The following is a 20,158-nucleotide window of genomic DNA, read 5'->3' on the forward strand; positions in this document are numbered from 1 at the left end:
GTTTTTATTTTATTTTTTGTAATTTTACAGTTTCTCATTTCTTAACCATCAGGCAAGCACCGTGAGTGCCATGATTAATTCTGTGTCTTTAGTAAAGCTTATCTCCCTAGAGACAGGGTGATAAATTATTTACAGTGCTCTATATTTTGCACAGATGAGTAATATTTCTATTTGATATCTCTAAATACTAGCAGGGATGGAACAGCTTCTGGAAACCAGCTGCTGAAGTTGCTCTCGTCCTAAAGTGGGGACTACTCTCTGCAAATCAGCTGTTTTGTGAGGGGATTCAACATGACAGACCCTCCAAATAACCATTTGGAACCTTGGATACTCTCCTGTCACCAAGAGTTCTTAGTTTCCAGACTGCTGATTGGCACTTCCTGGGTTGTTTTGGGGATCAAACACATTAAATGGCATGCAGTCGAACCAACTGTAAAATTATGCTCTTACTGAAGCTTTGAACTGGACACCTGAACACTTGCAAACTGGTCAGAGTTGGGCAACCCTAGGCAGTTTGCAGGTAGGGATAGGGAAATCTGTCTGTCTATGCAACTGGCAACCAAAATTGTTAAGTTGTGGGTGAACATATCAGACGACATAGCGATTCTCCAAACAGCTCTTGTTTATTCACAGGCCAGAACAGAACTGAACTGAAGGGTTCAGCCAGCCTGCTTATATAGAGCTCCAGTACAACGTAACTGTAACAACTTTCTGAAACTATCCAATCACTGAACGTCACTTTCAATCCCTTATTTGCATATGTGGACCTGAGTGAAAATTATCTACAGTATCCCCCTGCTGGCCCAGGGTGAGAACTTCAGTACATAACAAAAATGATCAAGGGGGGTGGAGCGAGTCCCCTCTGAAGGAAGGTTCCAGCGTTTGGGACATCTTGGTTTAGAGAAAAGGCAAGCGAGAGGTGACATAATAGAAGTTTATAAAAGTATGCGGGGCACGGTGACAGAAATGCTTTTCTCTCTCCCTCTCATAACACTAGACCTTCACGCACTCCAACATGTTGAGTCCCAAAACTGGGATGGATGTCTTCCCTTCTGTGCTCCCACACAAGTCATGTGACCTGTACAAAATCACAGGGCCCCAAAGACATACTTTTTTGGGGGGGGCTGTGCTCTAACACAAAAGCAGGTCCGAATAAGTGCTTTTTGAGGGGATGAGATCACAGCACAAAATGGCGGCACCCAAAATGGCCACTGTGCCCTCATGTGGGGAAAAAACAAGGATGTCCTGGTTTTACCAGGACACTTGCAGGGTATGGAATTTTTGGACACCCAATAAAGAATGTTAGAAGATTCAGGACAGATAAAATAAGAGTAGCCCTTCATGCAGCATGGTTAAATTATGGAACTTGCTTCCACAAGAAGTGGTGATGCTCAGGGCCAGATTTAGGTTTGATGGGGCCCTAAGCTACTGAAGGTAATGGGGCCCTTTATATGTCCAGCTGTCCTTTGTCAACAACAAATTGTCGCTGTTTTTGTGTTGAATATATGCTATATGGTAATTTATGGACCTAACAGATATCTAAAGCCACTTGCACATAACAAAACACTGTTGCAGTGTGTAGGTTTTATTTTATTCGTTTTTTATTTTATATTTTGGAATTGTACATCCAGTGGTTTTTTCCTTTAATTTTTTTTTGGGGGGGGGGCAAAAGAGTGGGGCCCTAAGCTATAGCTTGTTTAGCTTACACATTAATCCGGCACTGATGATGCTCACTTTCTTAGATTGCTTTGCAGAAGGATTAGACACTGATGGCTATGATCTGCATCTAAATACCAGTTGCCGGAAACGACAGGGAGAACCATCTTGTGATTGGATCCTGCTTGTGACAGAGGTTGCTGGACTAGATGGGTCCCTGGCCTGATCCAGCAGGGATCTTCTGATGTTCTTCTGACCATTGGGAGGAGCACTCCACAGGCAGGGAGCTTTGTCACACAAAGACCAAGACCTCAATTTCACAGCCTTTGAATGTGGAAATGAAACTTCAGAAAGTTTCCTTCTACCAGCTTTAGAAGTATTGTATACCTGACGGCAGCTTGGTATTGACCGTGATTTTCCCTCCTCCTACAGTGGAAGATTAGCTGGCACATTAAATACGTTGACTTTAGAAATGTCAAAAAAGACAGTAATTTGAATGTACCACAGAGCAATTAATGAGCTGACTTGGGCAAAAGAAAATATTTTGAATGTGAAGAAAATTGAGGCTTAATAAGATCTTAGCAATGACTCTTCAAGCAGGTAAGGAAATTAGACCATCTTCCAATTACAGTTCTTGAATCGCCAGCAAAAGTAGAATTTCATTTTTATTTAATCATAACTAATATAGCATTTTGCCCTTTCTGGAATTTTTTGATTATCTAGCACAAATATAAAATGTAAATAGCCAAAGACTAAGCAGCTGTTCCATGAAAAAAGAATAATGACAATGTCTTATAGCTTTTTGTGTCTGTGCGGAGTGGATTTTAAATTAGATTTTTTTATTTATTTATTACTGATCTTCATCTAAATTTGGAGGGCCAAATTCATTACCCAGCTCTTCTTGAAATGTGATTTGGGAACAGCTTCTGCTCACAGTGGACTTAACATGTAACATTCAACAAGTATGCAGTCTGTGAGCCTATGCGCACAGTAGTTGAGACATACAAACCAGTACACTCCTTCACACAACAACTTGTGCATGTGCAAATAGCAGCTTGTACCTATGATTGGTGTGATGTGCGAAGAAGCCTTATGTGTGGGTTTTAGGAGGTGTAATGGATGTGCTTTTCTAGTTGTCTCTCTAAAGCCAACATTGGAACAGGGCACCAATCCACAGATCTTTCTACTCTGGTTGAAAAATGCAAGTTAAAATTAAATCCTGGTAGGTTGTTTTAATGGGGGGACATTTACACAATTGTGCAATTTTGCATGTGTGTGCACGCACACACACACACACACACACACACACACACACATTATTTCCAGGGCATTGGTGTGAGGATGGAGTTGTTCGAATCAATGAATGAGTAAAGGAATGTTTTTTTTAGGGGGCAATCCTATGGCAAGGTCTACAAGGATGGGCAGCTTATGATGTAACAGGCATGTCCAACTCCCAAGAGACTGCGATCTACTACCAGTATAAAAAAAAAACCTGGCAGTGATCTACCCATTGTCATTGGAGGGAGGAGGATCATGCGTTTTTTAGGGGCGAGTGCCCAGAGTCGTTGAGCTTTTGGGAGTGGGGAATGACAAAAAACGCTCACCAGAAAACCCAGCGCTGACATTCACATGCAGCGCATAATAATAATAATAATTTATTATTTATACCCCACCCATCTGGCTGGGTTTCCCCAGCCACTCTGGGCGGCTTCCAACCAAATATTAAAAACAATACGGCATCAGACATTAAAAACTTCCCTGAACAGGGCTGCCTTCAGGTGTCTTCTAAAAGTTGTGTAGCTCTTGACATCTGATGGGAGGGCGTTCCACAATGCAGGCGCCACTACCAAGAAGGCCCTCTGCCTGGTTCCCTGTAACCTCACTTCTCGCAGTGAGGGAACCGCCAGAAGGCCCTCGGCGCTGGACCTCAGCAAACATTACTTCTGCTTGTCGCCTTGACCAGCTTTCACAGCTGCTGCAGCGCCAGCGGAGGGACCCAGCGCTGGGGGCAGGGGGCAGCGACATTCCTAGCCCACAATCAAATAAGATCCCGCTATCTAAAGGTGATCTACCTGTTGATCGTGGTCGACCGGTTGGATATGTCTGATGTAGTGAATCGGCTGCTCAGTTGGCGGCTTCCATCTCAGCATGAAGTTCACAACCCTTGCTCAGTCAAAGATGTTCCAGCACAACTTGTTCAGCTCAGCACAGCCAGGGCTCAGCCTGGCTGAAGGACATTCCTGGGGTGAGGTGAGGATGGCACCAGAGAGGAGGGACATAGGCTGTGCAGTTCAGTCAGGCAACCTGAGCACTATTTGAAAGGTTTGTTTTCCCTCTGCCAGACTTAGGCGGAAGCAGCTGCTGAACAGGGTTTGGATCTGGGACTCAGCTATACAGCTGCAAATACAGTGGTACCTCAGGTTAAGTACTTAATTCGTTCCGGAGGTCCGTTCTTAACCTGAAACTGTTCTTAACCTGAAGCACCACTTTAGCTAATGGGGCCTCCCACTGCTGCCGCACCGCCGGAGCACAATTTCTGTTCTCATCCTGAAGCAAAGTTCTTAACCCAAGGTACTATTTCTGGGTTAGCGGAGTCTGTAACCTGAAGCGTATGTAACCTGAGGTACCACTGTAAAAAGATTTTAGTGTGTTTTAATTGCAATATACAATGTGACAATGGATGGCGGTGGTGAGTCCTATGAAAAATTCATTTTTTTAAAAAAATGCTTTTTCAAAAAGCATTTTCAGAACGTTTTTTTATACGTGTGTAGATTCTACCTGGGTGTAACTTCGTGCTGGCTTAATTTACACCAGTTTGCTTTATGCCAGCTTCTTCTGCGTCAGATTGCTCCCTGAGTGTGTAGGAGGAAAAGGGCAGAAAAAGGAGCTTGAATCGCCTGTCACCAGGCATGAAAAATCCTCAAAGAAGCCAGAAGTGTTTTTACTGTGCATTGTAGGAAGTGATATAAATAGAAAGGAGTGTAAGTTGTTTTTATATGCAACAACGGCAGCAAGAATGTTATTGGCCCAAAAATGGAAGCAAGAAGAACTACCGACGAAAGAAGAATGGAGGACGAAACTCATGGACTATGCAGAATTGGATAAACTACGGTAACAAGAAGGATTTGAAACCGGCGAGACCAGAGATTCACAGAAGACTGGAGTAAATTTACAGACTATTTGAAAAGGATTTGTGATGATCAGACTACGTTTGTAGGTTTGCAAGAAGTTTTGTGAGAAGTATTATTGGAATTATTGCAAAAATGGATAAGGGGGAGGATGGTTAGTTCAAATAGTTAAAGGCAATATGAATTTAAGAAATGCATAAGAAGTGGGCAAAACGGTGGACCATCAGAGGTGCTGATGGAAGTCCAAAAAAATGATTATATAAGTGACGAAGTTTTATAGTATGTATTATAATTTGTATGTATATCCTCAAAGTATTCTGAAACCATTTAATCCAATTTTATTTTGGAGCTAAATAAACACACCTCCATAAAAATAATGGTTCCAACATTATTAGTTCCCCAGGGCACTCCAGTAACCAAGTTCAGTAAAACTGAACTGAGGGAGAATTTTGCATGCATTACTAATCCCAACTCACTTAGAGCTGCTACTTTGTTCTGTGATGTGCAAAGTGGCCTGTTCTTTGATGTGGTGTGGTCTCAACTCCTCTATGCACCACACTGGAGACATCTAAAGGGCTAGATTTGGCCTCCGGGCTTTATATTTGCCACCCCTGGTCCAAATCTTCATAATTCTGCCAATAGGTCTACTGCTGAATTCTAATTTTATTCACACAAACATGACCTTCATTGTACGAAGATAATTGGTACCATGATTTAAGACAGCAAGTCTATTATTTGGATTCTGAACTGTCTTTTTTTGACTGGTTAATGCAACAGGGATTTATTACAGTGACAGAGCAAACCAGATTTATGAAAGCAACAATTTCCTATGTTCTTTCTATCCCTTTCTTTCTTGATATGGATATAATTTAATCTTATCATACTTTTTTATCTTTCCATTAAGTCGGAGATTTAAAGATGTAGCCCCACCAACCCCAGGAGTCAAGAAGAGGTTTTTCCATCTTCTTCTGTCTGAGACAACTTTTATGAGTTGCTGCTTCGTCTTAAATCTCTCTCTGTTGTGAAGGTGGAGTGTTCTCTGCATTTGTCTTTGTGAAATTATATTTCTTGGCTAATCAGAGTTCTTGGGAAGTGGAAAATACTTTATATCTCTGAAATCAGCACACAGAGGCAGATGTTTCTTTAGGATATTTAAAAAACAGCCTTCTCCAACCTAGTGTCCGCTAGATGTTTTTGGACTGCACCTCCCATCATCCCTCAGCATTGCCCATGGTAGCAGGGGCTGATGGGAAATGTAGTCCGTCTTTTGACAGCGCTGGGTTAACGATGGCTTGTACAGAGCTTCCGATGCACAAGCTGCTATGTTAATTCCAATGGGGTTAAAAGTTCTATGGATGTCCTCCATTGCATGTGCTGATGTGCTTGCCATGGAATTATACTGAATATTGATCCAGAGTAGATTCCAGCATATAGTTAGCAGACTAACAACTTCAGCACATTGCAGGATTCCCAAAAAACAGACCAGAGGCAATTATATTTCATCCAGTAGAGCTTTACTGCTGTGCTCATGTTCTTCTTGTGAGGTTGAGGCTTCTGTCTGGCCACTGTGAGAACAGGAGGTTGGACATCCATGTTTTACATGAGTAAAAAGAAAACCAGTGTTTTCAATGCATTATAAACATGCAACACCAGATGGAGCTGGAGAGCAAAATAAAAAATCTTCACATTTTTCCGTAGTGTTTTTTTTTCTTTTGTTATAAGGAGTTAATTTCTGGCTTGTTTATAGTATTTTTTCCCCTGTATGTAGATGCACCCTAGGTGTACCTTTGGCCAGAAACAACATGGTCCTTCTACTGTTCATATGCTTGATTCATTGTCAATAATGATCTCTGTCCTCAGTGGGGCTCACTTCCTAGAAAGTGTGTTTAGGATTGCAGCTTTAGTCCTTGGGGTTGATCTTTTGTGCTTTCCGAAGGGATTCCAGTCGCTTCCGTTTAACTTGATTCTCTGACAGTGACATGATTGCAGACGCTTTTGATTGCTTGTTTTGCATCTGCTCTTGCTAACATTCACTAGCTGGCCAAGTTCTTCCCTTATATTACAGACAGAGAATTTTTTCCCCCCAGGATTGCAGGTAGTATGATAGAAATGTATTGTTCCCTGTGGTGCATATACTCATTTGTTCTGTCCCACTGTCATCTCTGATCAAACCGGTCCGACAGTCTATTGAAGCACTACACATAAACCTATGAATAAAGATAAAAATCTGGGTACACCACAGAGAACGAGAGCTCTTTTGCAAGACTCTCAATTCTCTTTTGATAGTTTATTTTCATCGCAGGAGGGCTTCTGTGCCCCTCTGGCAGTGATCCACTGGGTTGGAGCAATATCTCTGATACCAAGAGCCTGTTTGATCGGGCCAATGACATATCTAGTCCAGCATCCTGTTTTCACAGTGGCCAATCAGATGCCTGGGGAAATCCTGCAAACTGCAGATGCATGCAGCAGCATCCTACCCACCTGTGATTCCCAAAAACAGGTCTTTAGAGGCATGCCGCCTCTGACAATGGAGGTAGAACATAGCCATTGTGCCTAGCAATCACGGATAGCTTTCTTTTGTTTCTCAATTTGACTGCTTTACATGGGTTTTTTTTTTAATGTAATGCGGTATTTTACGCATTGTGACTTGCAGTTATTTTCATTGATCATAGTTCAGTAATTATTTGTTGTCATTGTTAAGAGTGAATTTCTGCTTAATTATTATTTGCTGGTGTTTTGAGAGTTAATTTTGTTGTGTACCCTTATGTTCTAATAAATCATTGACTGCTACTTTATTTGACATAAAGTCATTCCATTTTAAAGTTATGTTTCAGGATGACTTTTTGTTTTGGATTAGGCTTATTATATGGTGTGTGTTCTTTGTTGTGTATTTTGCTACAGTAAAACCGCCTTGTGTATAGTAATACAGAAAGCCGGTCTACAAATTAAAAGTGAAAGGAAAATGAAATGAAAATATCCTCCGTGATTTTTCCTAATCCTTTTTTTAAAGCCATCCAGGTGAGCAGCCACTCTTGCCTTCTGTAGGAGTGAGTTCCATAGTTTAACTGCATGCTGTGTGAAGAAGTAATTTCTTTTGCCTGTCCTGAATCTTCCAACATTCAGTGTCATTGGATGCCCATGTTGTTACAGGGATCCCTTCTGGAGGCCCGATTGCAGCATGAAAAGCCCGCAACCTGAAGCGCCGGATCTGCGCAGGTGCGCGAAGCACGATTTAGCGCTTCTGTGCATGCGCGAGTGGCGAAACCCGGAAGTAACCCTTTCCGGTACTTCCGGGTCGCCGCGAGACACAACCTGAAAAAACATAACATGAAGCAAACGTAACATGAGGTATGACTGTACAAGAGAGGCAGAAAAGCTTCTCTAGTCTCTTCCTCCATGCCATGCCATGCCACTTGTCTTTTCTGGTGTGGCTCTTCCTCAAGTGTCCTTATTTTCCAGGAACAGTCCCAGATTTACAGAAGCTGTCCCAGTTTCTGATTTGATCCAGGAAAGTCCCACATCTCCTTAGGACATCCCTATTTTGATTCAAGAAATGGTGGAGGGTATGGAGTTATCCAACCCCCCACCGTCTGAAGGCAGCCCTGTATAGGGAAGGTTTTTAAGAAATGTTTAATGTTTTTATTATGTTTTTATAAATGTTGGAATTTGTCCAGAGTGGCTGGGGCAACCCAGTCAGATGGGCAGGGTATAAATACAGTGGTACCTCTGGTTGCGAACGGGATCTGTTCCGGAGCCCCATTCATAACCTTAGCAGAATGCAACCCGCGGGTTGCGATTCACCGGTTCTTGGTCAGATTTAAGGTGCTGGTTTTGACCTTTAAAGCCCTTCACAGCCTAGGACCCACGTACCTACCGGACCACCTCTCCCGGTATGCCCCACGGAGAGCCTCAAGGTCCATAAATAGCAACACCCTAGTGGTCCCGGGCCCTAAGGAAGTTAGATTGGCTTCAACCAGAGCCAGGGCCTTTTCAACACTGGCTCCGGCCTGGTGGAATGCTCTGCCTCATGAGACCAGGGCCCTGCAGGATCTGATTTCTTTCCGCAGGGCCTGTAAGACAGAGTTGTTCCACCTGGCCTTTGGCTTGGAGCCAATTTGATTCCCTCCCCCTATTTCTTTTTTTCTTTTTCCTTTCTCCTCCTGTGATGAGGCTGCATTTTAATATTTTAATGTTTTAATATTTTAATGTTGTATTTTAATCTTGTTTTTAAGTTGTATTCATTCAACTTGTTTTTATTATTGCTTGTTAGCCACCCTGAGCTGACCTTGGCTGGGGAGGGCGGGGTATAAATAAAATTATTATTATTATTATTATTATTATTATTATTATTATTATTATGCGCATGCGCGTGATGTCATTTTGAGCATCTGCACATGCGCGAGCAGCAAAACCTGGAAGTAACCCTTTCCGGTACTTCTGGGTCGCCGCGGGACACAACCTGAAAATGCTCAACCTGAAGCAAACGCAACACGAGGGATGACTGTAATAAAATTCATTTTTCCCCATTTTCATCGGAGAAATGTTGGAGGGTATGGGGAAGTTCAGTGCCCCTCCCCCCGGTTCACTGAATCACATGTTTTCCTCCATGCAGACATGGAGGAGAGGAAGAACTTATTGATACGATAACAATGGCACAATGTATAGGGTTGCAATGGCACATATGAGAGTAAGTCAATACAATCAAGAATCTATGAAGTCTATTCTTTTAAAGGAAGGCTTTCTCTGAGACACAGGCAGCTGTGCTGCCAAGAGGAATTAAATGCTTAGGAGGTGCACTGTTCAGGATTATCAAGCCTTTTCACACTGCTGCGTTTAATGGGGGGAAAGCTACCCAGCACAACACTCTGCTGAGCAACACAGTTACTAGACACGGTCGGTATTTTAAGGAGCAAAGTGAGAGCACAGCCTCCCACAGCACTAGCTCTGAAGAATAGAAGCATACTTATCCAGATAGAGCAGTAAACTAACGTTCTCCACTTTATTTACCTCTGTTGATCTCAGAACGGTGCCTGGTTAGATCAAACATAGCTTAATCAAGGAAAGGTGCCATAGAACCATCCAGTTAAAAGCCATGCGAGGGCTTTCTTTCTTTTGCCTGTTTATGTCTCAAGTACAGCATCTCTGTTAAATGTATGTTTAATCTTCTGGTTCTACTAAACCAGGGATGGGCAACTTCTCTCTCTCCCCCTCCCCACCCCCGCCTTTGAGATGCAGTTGGACTCCACTGGGTTGCCCACTGGGCCTACTAAGATGGAAGGTATGGAGGCCAACAGCAGGGGGAGCCAGAGCCCCATACAGGCAGAGACAACTATTTCTAGGCCCCCCCGCCCCTTGCCTCTCCCTATTGAGTTCCACCAGGATTGAGGAGAAGCTGACAGCCAATGCCACCTCCAGGCTGGTTGTAAATAAGAAGGCAGGCAGGTGAGGACTGTCTGAAGGCAGGCTGAGGTTCATGGGGCAGTGTGCCATTCCCTCTAATGGACCGGCCCCCACTTGCTCTGTTGCTATATAGAGCCTTGTTCTCAAGGTAACTCTTTTACCTTTGGTGGAGGATGACAGGTTAGCAAGGGGTGCAGGGAAGTGTTTTTGAGCATTCAACTGCAATGCTCAAAAAGCTTCCTACACATTGTGGAGACAGTGGATAGACAAAAGTTTTTCTCCCTCTCTCATAACACTAGAACCCATGGACATCCTATGAAGGAAAGAGGATGAAAACACATACCCCATTCCAGAAGTGCCACCCCGCACTTTGTCTGATATAATGGCTTAAGCAGCTTGGCTTTGTGAACTAGGCTAAGCCATGACGTCTAAGTTCCTGCAACCAGGAATGGCCATAGAAGACATTTTTCAGGGCAGACATAGATTTTTCTCCTCTGCAGCACTTAGGAAAATGAGACCCAGAAATCCTTGGGAAAGGACCGGAGGTCTGTTTTTAGCAGCAGGCTACAGAGTCGAAGGGGTCAGGCTTTATGAATTAAAGCAATGACACCTCAGTGCTACCCCTGAGCTTGAAAGCTATCATTTCGTGGTCTGCGCTGAGATGAAAATGGCCTCGCCTTTGGTGTGTTTCAGCTGCACTTCCTCCAGATAAATCCTGGCGGCGTTCAGTACAGATTCCAGTTGACACTTCAGCTCCTTTTGGAAGCTGCTCTAAAAACTCAGTTAAGAAAAGGAAGGGCAGCATTGCAAGAAGCTGGGACTGTGGTTCTAAATGTATCACTCTTCTTTTTATCTAGCTCACCACTGGCTTCCTTTATCTTTCTGTATTAAGTTTAAGCTCCTTTATCAATACAAGACTCTCTCTGTGGTCTTGCTTCACCTCTTCTCATTGCTTTCTCTATATTCTCCCCCTCTTAATCTTCATCCCGCTAATACTACTAACCTGTCTAGGGAAAACTCCTTAGGGAGCAATCCTGTACACAGAGGAAGCTGGCACAAAGCAAGCAGGCATAATTTAAGCTGGTGTAGTTACGCCAGAGCCAAACTCCATTCGGCAGCACGGCTACTGCAGGCTGAGCTGATCTAAGCCTGAAAGAGGGAAAGTAGGCCTTTACAATTGTGTTTGAGACACACCATCCTTCTCATTGGGTTGACCTAATGTCAATAGGCAAGGAGACCAGAGGAGGGACATGGGTGGCGCTGTGGGTTAAACCACAGAGCCTAGGACTTGCCGATCAGAAGGTCGGTGGTTCGAATCCCCGTGATGGGTGAGCTCCCATTGCTCGGTCCCTGCTCCTGCCAACCTAGCAGTTCAAAGGACATCAAAGTGCAAGTAGATAAATAGGTACTGCTCCAGCGGGAAGGCAAATGGCGTTTCTGTGCTCTGCTCTGGTTCGCCAGAAGCGGGTTAGTCATGCTGACCACATGACTCAGAAGCTATACGCCGGCTCCCTCAGCCAATAAAGCGAGATGAATGCCGCAACCCTGGAGTTGGTCACGACTGGACCTAATGGTCAGGGGTCCCTTTACCTTTACCTTTACCTTTAGGTTCTGCCATGCTGAAAGATTGCCTCTTTTGGTACAAGGCCCCCAGTATATTTAGCAGAAAATGGCCCTTCCTTTGTCATCACTGAGATCCTGGAGCAGTCACAGATCGGCATAGCCATCCAAGGGTTTGCCAAAACATTGAACACTTTTTAAGGCACATGCCTGGATGTGCCTTAAAAGATCGGTTGGCTCTGATGACGCCAAGGTTGCAGGTCCGATCCCCATATGGGACAACAGCATATTCCTGCATTGCAGAGGGCTGAATGAGATGATCTTCAGGGTCCCTTCCAACTCTATGATTCTGTGATGGCTTGAGGGAGCTTTCCTATCAAGCCTACCTACCCAATGACAGGTGGCCTCATTTCATGAGTGCATTTTCCACTGGACTGGGCAGTGTGTGTGTGTGTGTGTGTGTGGAAATTTACATAAACTGCATATGCTGGACACAAGAAAAGTGGACAGAAGGAGCAGCAAAAGGCAAAGAAACCGGCTCTTGCCTGTTGTGGGAGGCATGCATATTGGATGGGGTTTGGTTAATGACTTTTTGATCCTTTAGGCAACAAATTTCTACGCTGGCAGGGAACTGCTAAGGATCTGAACACTGCATGTTGGGCAGGTTTGGGGAGGCAATCAGAGGTTCTCCTGTCAGTTGCGCTCCAAGCCTCCAACTTGCCAGATGGAGGGGAAGGAATTTAATAAGAGAGACGGAAATTCTTTTTCCCATCAGCAGCTGTAGGTCAGAATAGCAGGCAGGGTGCTGAAACTTGCGTTAGTTCTACACGTGTTCATCTCTTAAGGGCAATTTTTGTGTTGCTGTATAAGTGGCTTGACCGGCTGTTCAGAGGCGGCCTGCTGTTTCCGATTTACAGCATCCAACTTGGGGGGCCCAGAGCAGATGTCTGTACATGAGGATCCTTGGTCTGAAGAAACTGCTGTGTTTATTTAAAAGCCAGGAGTGGAATATAGGGCCAAGAGTAGTAAAGTACATTAATTTTAATTTTTTAAAAAAGACAAGCTTTCTGTCTTTGCTTCTCAATATGATCCTTTTACATGGTTTTGTATGTATTGTGGTATTTTATGCACTTTGATTTGCTGTCATTTTTATTAATCATAGTTTAGTAAATAATAATAATAATAATAATAATAATAATAATAATAATAATAATAATAATATTTGCTGTCCATCTGACCTGGTTGCTCCAGCCACTCTGGGTGGCTTCCACCAAATTAAACACATTAAGCACTGTAAAACATCAAACATTAAAAACTTCCCTATACAGGACTGCTTTCAGATGTTTTCTAAAAGTCAGATACTTGTTTATTTCTTTGACATCTGATGGGAGGGTCTTCTAAAAGGGGAGCCCGACTACTGAGAAGGCCCTGTTTTTTTTAATTGTAATTGTTAAGAGTGAGTTTCTGTTTAATTGTGAGTTGGTCATACTTTGAGAGTTAATTTTATTGTGTGCTATTATATTCTAACGGACTATAGAATATTACTTTATTTGGTATAATTTGTTTATTTTAAAGTTACGTTTTTACCATGACTTTTTGCATTGGATCAGATTGTTATAAGGTGTGTGATCTTTGTTGTATATTTTGCAGTTTCTTCCACTTGCAAACCACCTTGGGGATAGTTAAATAGAAAAAGCAGTATACAAATTGAAAGTGAAAATGAAATGAAATTTTCTCTTATGAGCATTCCTAAATCTCCATCCTATATCTCACTCTTGGCTTTTCACAAAAACACAAGATCTAAAACCTTTAAAACTTACGGATTTTGCTGATGCTCTGGTAGTTTGGCTTTGTGGGTTCTAGATTCATTCGTAGGGATTTGGGGAGCTGCCTTATACCGAGTCAGACTACCAGCCCATCTTGTTTAGTTTAGTCTACACTGACTGATGGCAGCTCTCTGGGCATTTAGACAGCAACCTCTCCTACTTGAGATGTGGCAGACCCTCCAAGTGCCCCTATTTTCCAGGGACAGTCCAGGATTTACAGACACCATCCCAGTTTCTGATTCGATCCCAGAATGTCCTGCTTTTCCTTAGGATGTCCCTGTTTTCATTGGAGAAATGTTGGAGGGTATGGAGTTCTGCGACCCCTGAGCCAAGGAGTAACTAGACAACCTTTGGAAGACATCTGAAGGCAGCCCTGTATAAGGATGTTTTTTTTAACGTTTAACGTTTTATAATGTTTTTATATATGCTGGAAGCTGCCCAGAGTGCCTGGGCCAACCCAGTCAGATGGGCGGAGTATAAATAGTAAAAAAATGTGTTGTTGTTAAATAGGGTGTCCCTATCTTCATCAGAGCTGTGGATTAAACCACAGAGCCTAGGGCTTGCCGATCAGAAGGTCGGCGGTTCGAATCCCCGCAACGGGGTGAGCTCCCGTTGCTTGGTCCTTGCTCCTGCCAACCTAGCAGTTCGAAAGCACGTCAAAGTGCAAGTAGATAAATAGGTACCGCTCCGGTGGGAAGGTAAATGGCGTTTCCGTGAGCTGCTCTGGTTCACCAGAAGCGGCTTAGTCATGCTGGCCACATGACCCGGAAGCTGTATGCCAGCTCCCTCGGCCAATAAAGCGAGATGAGTGCCGCAACCCCAGAATTGTCCGCGACTGGACCCAATGGTCAAGGGTCCCTTTACCTATCTTCATCAGAGAAATGTTGTAGGGTATGATGTTGGGAATTGAACCAGATGTAAGGCAGATGTTCTACCACTGAACCAAGGCCCTTCTCTCCCCCTCAAAAAAGGTTATTTATTATTATTTTAAACATTTTAATCCTGCTACAATGTGCACCAAGGTACCCAACTGGATGAAGATGCATGAAAGGTGTTTTAAAGCATCACACAACACTTAGAAAAAATATGGGCATATAAAAACTCAGAAACAATGCTTTAAAAAGGAGAAGAATAGAAAAATTAGTATTAGAAATGCTATTGCCACCTCTCCCCATTTGATCCAACTTGGGCCATGTGATCATCATCTGAGACTCTTCTTCATGTGCTTCCTCTGCAAGAGGTCTGGAGGGCAGCAACCCGAGAATTGGCCTTTTCTGCACCACGCAAAAACATTCCTCTTCTCCCGGGCCTCTATGGCATATGGGGAGGGGTATTCTCGTTTGTTAATATGTTATGCATTTTTGAGTTTTTATATTGTAAATAGCCCTGTGGTCTTTGGATGAAGGACAGTATGGGGGTGGGGGAGTGAAATAGAGAAACATGGCCTGCCCGTGTACAGTGGTACCTCGGGTTACATACACTTCAGGTTACATACGCTTCAAGTTACAGACTCCGCTAACCCAGAAATAGTGCTTCAGGTTAAGAACTTTGCTTCAGGATGAGAACAGAAATTGTGCTCTGGCTTCGCAGCAGCAATGGGAGGCCCCATTAGCTAAAGTGGTGCTTCAGGTTAAGAACAGTTTCAGGTTAAGTACGGACCTCCGGAACGAATTAAGTACTTAACCCGAGGTACCACTGTATTAAGATTCCTGAAAGGATATAATGCAATCAGAAAAAGTTACACAAGGGCCACCTACTTCCTGTTCTGATGTCATCAGGGACAGGAAGTTGTAGGGACCCAAAGGGTTATGCAGCCAAGGGTCTCCTAACCTTTTGTTCCTATGCACAATAGAAGAATTCCCCCCCTTCCCACAATACTTTCATGACCTCAACATTGAAATGCTGCCTCCAGACACGGCCAGCGATTAGTGTCCACGTCCGCCGCACAACAATCCAGAATAGTGCAGTCAAGAATACTGAAAGCTAAAATGCTAAAGCGTCTGGCTTAGTGGACCATGTGGAACGCAAATCGATAGGAGAAAGCATTTTCAGGCAGGCAAGCGTGGTTCAGTGACTGCGGTAACACAACAACACGTGTGTAATTGTAGAGTAATGTGATCAAATGTCAAAAGGGACAAAGCCAACAGTACGTTGTTAGAATTACCTTGACAACCAGCCTGATCCCATCAGCTTTGAATTCAATTATGTTTCAGCCAGGAAAAATATATTCCGTCCCAGAAAGCCAACATTTTGGCACATTCTAGCATGACTAATAAGAGAGAAAGAGCCGGTGCTATGGAGAAACAGTATAAGTTAAGTTTGAATCCTAATGGCAGGGCTTAGTGGGGAATGTTTAATCCACATCCCCCAATAAACCATGCTTATTGCACAAGGCAACAACATTCCTCTTCTCCCAGGCCTCTGGCTATTTAAACTCTGGCCTTAAAACTGTATAGGTGTGTGGGGGCGGATATTGTTTTGTTTGCTACTGTGTTATGTATTTTTGTGTTTTTATATTGTAAACTGCCCTGTGATTCCTGGATGAAGTGGAGAAATAGTAAAATAGTAAAAATAAATAAATAAATAATTTCTTTAAAAAGATTACAGCAAAAGCAAAGTCTGCCCTCCATTCTCCTTGACACAGTTCTCCAAAGGCGTTTCTAACCCCTTCAGGGATCTATGAACTATATAAACCTACCCACTGAAAGTTCTCCGCCTGTCATCATGATGGGCATTGTGTGTGTGTAAATATATGCACACACATGCATTTACACACACAATATCTTCACATTTTAAAAACCAATATGTAATTAGCATATTGCTATTCTCTCAGCAGGAAGATATAACAAAATATACATAGGCATAGCTATATAAACACTTATGTATCAGGTATCACTTTTTAATTTATTTTCCAGTAGCTGGATATTTTTCTTGAGTCTTCGTATATTAGTACATCACAAAAGGCTTGTATCCTTCTCCTCCCTTTTCCCTCCTGTGCCCTCCATGTGCTCTGAATGGTTCCCTACTCCTCCACAACCAGACAACCATTTTGAAGGTCTGCAAGGCATAGCTGTCAACGTCCCCATTTTTAAGAGAAATTCCCTTATTCCAAATAGGATTCCTCGCAAGAAAAGGGAAATGTTTGCAAGGAGACAGGAGCAGGAGAGGAAGCTCTGTTGTATGAGAGGATCTACAGTGGTTCCCCAACAGCTGATAAGACCAAGACTTTTGCCATTTTTATTATGAGTCAACTGTCACTTTGCATTTCTTAGTGCAGAAAGAACTGATCTGATGTGTAGAGATCTTCCCTATTCTAATAAATTCAAGAGGGTTCTGGAAGCTTCTCTGTGTGAAAGAAACAAGCATAAGGTTCATGATGTTTGGGTTATACCTTCAGAGAAGCTGAGTACAGCTGGCTTAAACAGGTTCTCTTATCTCTTTCAGTCAAGGTCATGCTGACTATAATAATAGGCCAGAAGGAGCCTGGGTTTCACTTTCACTTTCCATCTCTCTTCTGGTGTGGTGTTCTGTACATAGTATGCTTAGGGTTAAGGTTTAGACTTATTATAAGTTATTGTAAGTTTAAGTTAAGTCTGCTGCAACTGGATTTCTTATGGACAGTGTCAATCCTGAATGTATTGGATTTGTGACCATTATGCTCATTTGCCTTCAGTAGCAGTAAAGCTCTGCTGGATGAAATATTAATTGCCTCTGGTCTATTTGGGGGGAATCCTGCAACGTGTTTACGTTTTTACTCTGCTAAATATATGTTGGGCTCTGCTGTGGGTCAATATTGAGTAGAATTTTAATGACATCAACATGGCCGCGGTTGCCCTTTGTGTGGCAAGTGGAGCAATCCTAGGTACAGAAAGATGGCATAAATTACGCTGGCTTATGTTCCAAACTCCGCTCCAGAGGAATTTGACTTGTGCCACTCTTTTTGCCAGCTAAGTTCCACCGAGTTGTTAGGTCATGAGACCAAGCTGAAAGGGGTGTGGATTACTTGTGCCTCTCCTCGCTCTGTGCCCCCTTGCCACACCCCTAGACTCCATCAAATGATTGACAGGTGATTGACAGCCCCACCCACCTGTCAAATTTGCCCCTTGAGGCTAGGATCTGATAAGGATCTGTCTCGCAGAACCAAAAGAGGTTCCCATCCCCTGTTTTATAAGGAAGGCTATACCGTATTTTTTGCTCTATAACTCACTTTTTCCCTCCTAAAAAGTAAGGGGAAATGTGTGTGCGTCATATGGAGCAAATGCAGGCTGCGCAGCTATCACAGAAGCCAGAACAGCAAGAGGGATTGCTGCTTTTACTGCGCAGCGATCCCTCTTGCTGTTCTGGCTTCTGAGATTCAGAATTTTTTCTTCTTCTTGTTTTCCTCCTCCAAAAACTAGGTGCGTCTTGTGGTCTGGTGCATCTTATAGAGCGAAAAATATGGTATTTCTAGTTGTTACATAACAGATAGCAAGGCATAGTGCAGCAAATTACCTCTTGCAAATGTTCAAAATGCGAACGCCATTTGTTGGGGTAAACGTAATGCACAGTAACACTGAAGCAAACATTATTTTTATACAATAATCTCCTTTAGCAAAGCTGCAATAAATCTGGGGATCTAGTCAATGAATTAAATGGGATAACACAGACCTCAGTGAATACCTGGCAGGAATCAATAGGAATTGCAAACTAAAAGGCAGAACAGGTATTTAATTTTAAACAGCATTCCTAGTTGACTGACTAATGCTTCCTGTGTTTTGCGATTCTTCAAAATAATACTCTGATTAGCATTTCATTTCAAATGCTGTGCAATATTGTTTTGTAATGCTAATTCCGTTTCTCTCTCTTTTTGACAGTTTACATTTCAAAGGGGCTGTGTCGCCTCCGCTGTATATGGAGTGCAGCCGCTGATAACAATATATGGAATTTCTCAGCCTTAAAAATAAATGATTATGGGCCAAACTACAAGAATCGTTGGAGACCCATGATGGGATCGCCTAATACTTAGCTATTTTTAGCTTAGCCCCTGACCTAAGCATATACCACTGATTTCCCTTCTTTCTGCCTGCATGTTTGGGCCCTATCAGAAATGCTTTCTAGACTACAACTGATAAGGCCATACAAAACATCAGCAGTGGTAATGTATTGTGCTGATCAGTCAAAACATTTATTCCCACTTGTGTAATAAATAGGCATGCATCTAGTTACTAAGTTAAAAACAGGTGTGCGTAAGAACGAGGAGGTAATGAACAGGAAGGAAGGAACTCTGACGGGATAGAAGTTTGAGAAAACTTCAGGAAGCATTGAGACCCAAATAAAATGAAGGGAGCCCCAAGTCTCCAGGTTGCATACCTGTAGAACACATCACTTCATTTGAATATGTAAACTACTACAGACATCCAACGTGCTCCAAAATTGGTCATAAACATTACACTTATCATATGTATATGAGAGACAGGCCCTGCCAAGTACTATACCTCTGCAGCTTAATTTTATAAGTATTAATACCTGAGTATTTTTATACAGTTATATGCATTTGTTGCATTATCTGTTTAAGTCAGTAGTACTACCCCTTGCGTGGACAGTGGGGTTACCTAGCGGGGCACTAAGAGGCAACTGGGTGGCAGAGGTGTACATGACTATCAGACTTTGAAAAGCTGGTATCACTGGATGAGGTTCCTCAATTTTGTTGAATTAATTAAGCTAAGTAGTATTAATTGGATTTTGAATAAAGTTCTAATTAATTTTTAACTGCTTTGAATTGTTCTGTCATCTTAGTGGGTCGTGCGAAATTCTATTTTGAATAATGCTTTTGATAGGGTAGGGGGGGCACTGGGCATGTATTTATAGAACCAAGGGGGCTGTGCCCCCCTCAGAGTTTGGGCAACACTGGTTTATGTGCCTGCTACTTTAGTTAATGTGGGATATGCGTAGAATATTACACTCCGTTATAATAATGCATATAGCACATGATAACTGTTTGGGTTTTCTTTAGCAAACGAGTTCTCTAATTCATGGAGTTAGATAAGAATTAGGAGGGAGAAAATCCATAAAGATATGACTGACACTGAGATTTTCAGAAAACTCGATCGCTGGAGAAGTCAGTAGAGGGGACACTATTATCCTGATTCCTGCATCCCATACATTTATCCCTACACTAGTTTCCTTGATTGTTGCTTGCCAATTGCAGCTTTGTGCTCATGTTTGCTGTTATGTCTGTGCCTAATAAAGTAACTTCTTTAATTGCACCCTGTTCAATAACTGCTGTTATTTTGATTTCATATCTGATGAAATCTCTCCCCAGCCTAGGGATTGCTTGGTTGATAACGGAGGGGATAGAGATGAAATGAAATACATAACACGGCAGCGTAAGAGTTTTGTACTTACCTGTAAGACAGCTGGTGAGTGACAGAAGCAGGGTGAGTTTCCATGACGACGGCATCGCTCGCCTCGAAGGTCTTACGCCTCCCGTTTGTGTGATTGTTAGCAGCTCGGAGGTTCCTTCATTAAAATGCAGCCTGGTGAAGCAAAACACAGCTCATTGATAAGGATGTTGTCTTCCCTTTTTCTTTGCAAAATGATCACATGCAC

At 42.8% G+C, this 20,158-nt stretch overlaps 1 protein-coding gene across 3 annotated transcripts in view; it reads right to left on the reverse strand.

The window, feature by feature from the left end:
* Positions 1-20,158, reverse strand: part of CNTN5 (contactin 5) — a 666,148-nt gene that overhangs the window by 332,102 nt on the left and 313,888 nt on the right. For all 3 annotated transcript variants that reach the window (XM_081197615.1, XM_081197616.1, XM_081197617.1), the window contains exon 3: positions 19,955-20,085. In XM_081197615.1, the coding sequence (XP_081053741.1) occupies positions 19,955-20,009 (55 nt within the window). In that variant the 5' untranslated portion in view covers positions 20,010-20,085. The remainder of the gene's footprint in view (positions 1-19,954; positions 20,086-20,158) is intronic.

This window comes from Podarcis bocagei, assembly GCF_964188305.1.
Source record: "Podarcis bocagei genome assembly, chromosome: 6".
NCBI lineage: Eukaryota > Metazoa > Chordata > Lepidosauria > Squamata > Lacertidae > Podarcis > Podarcis bocagei.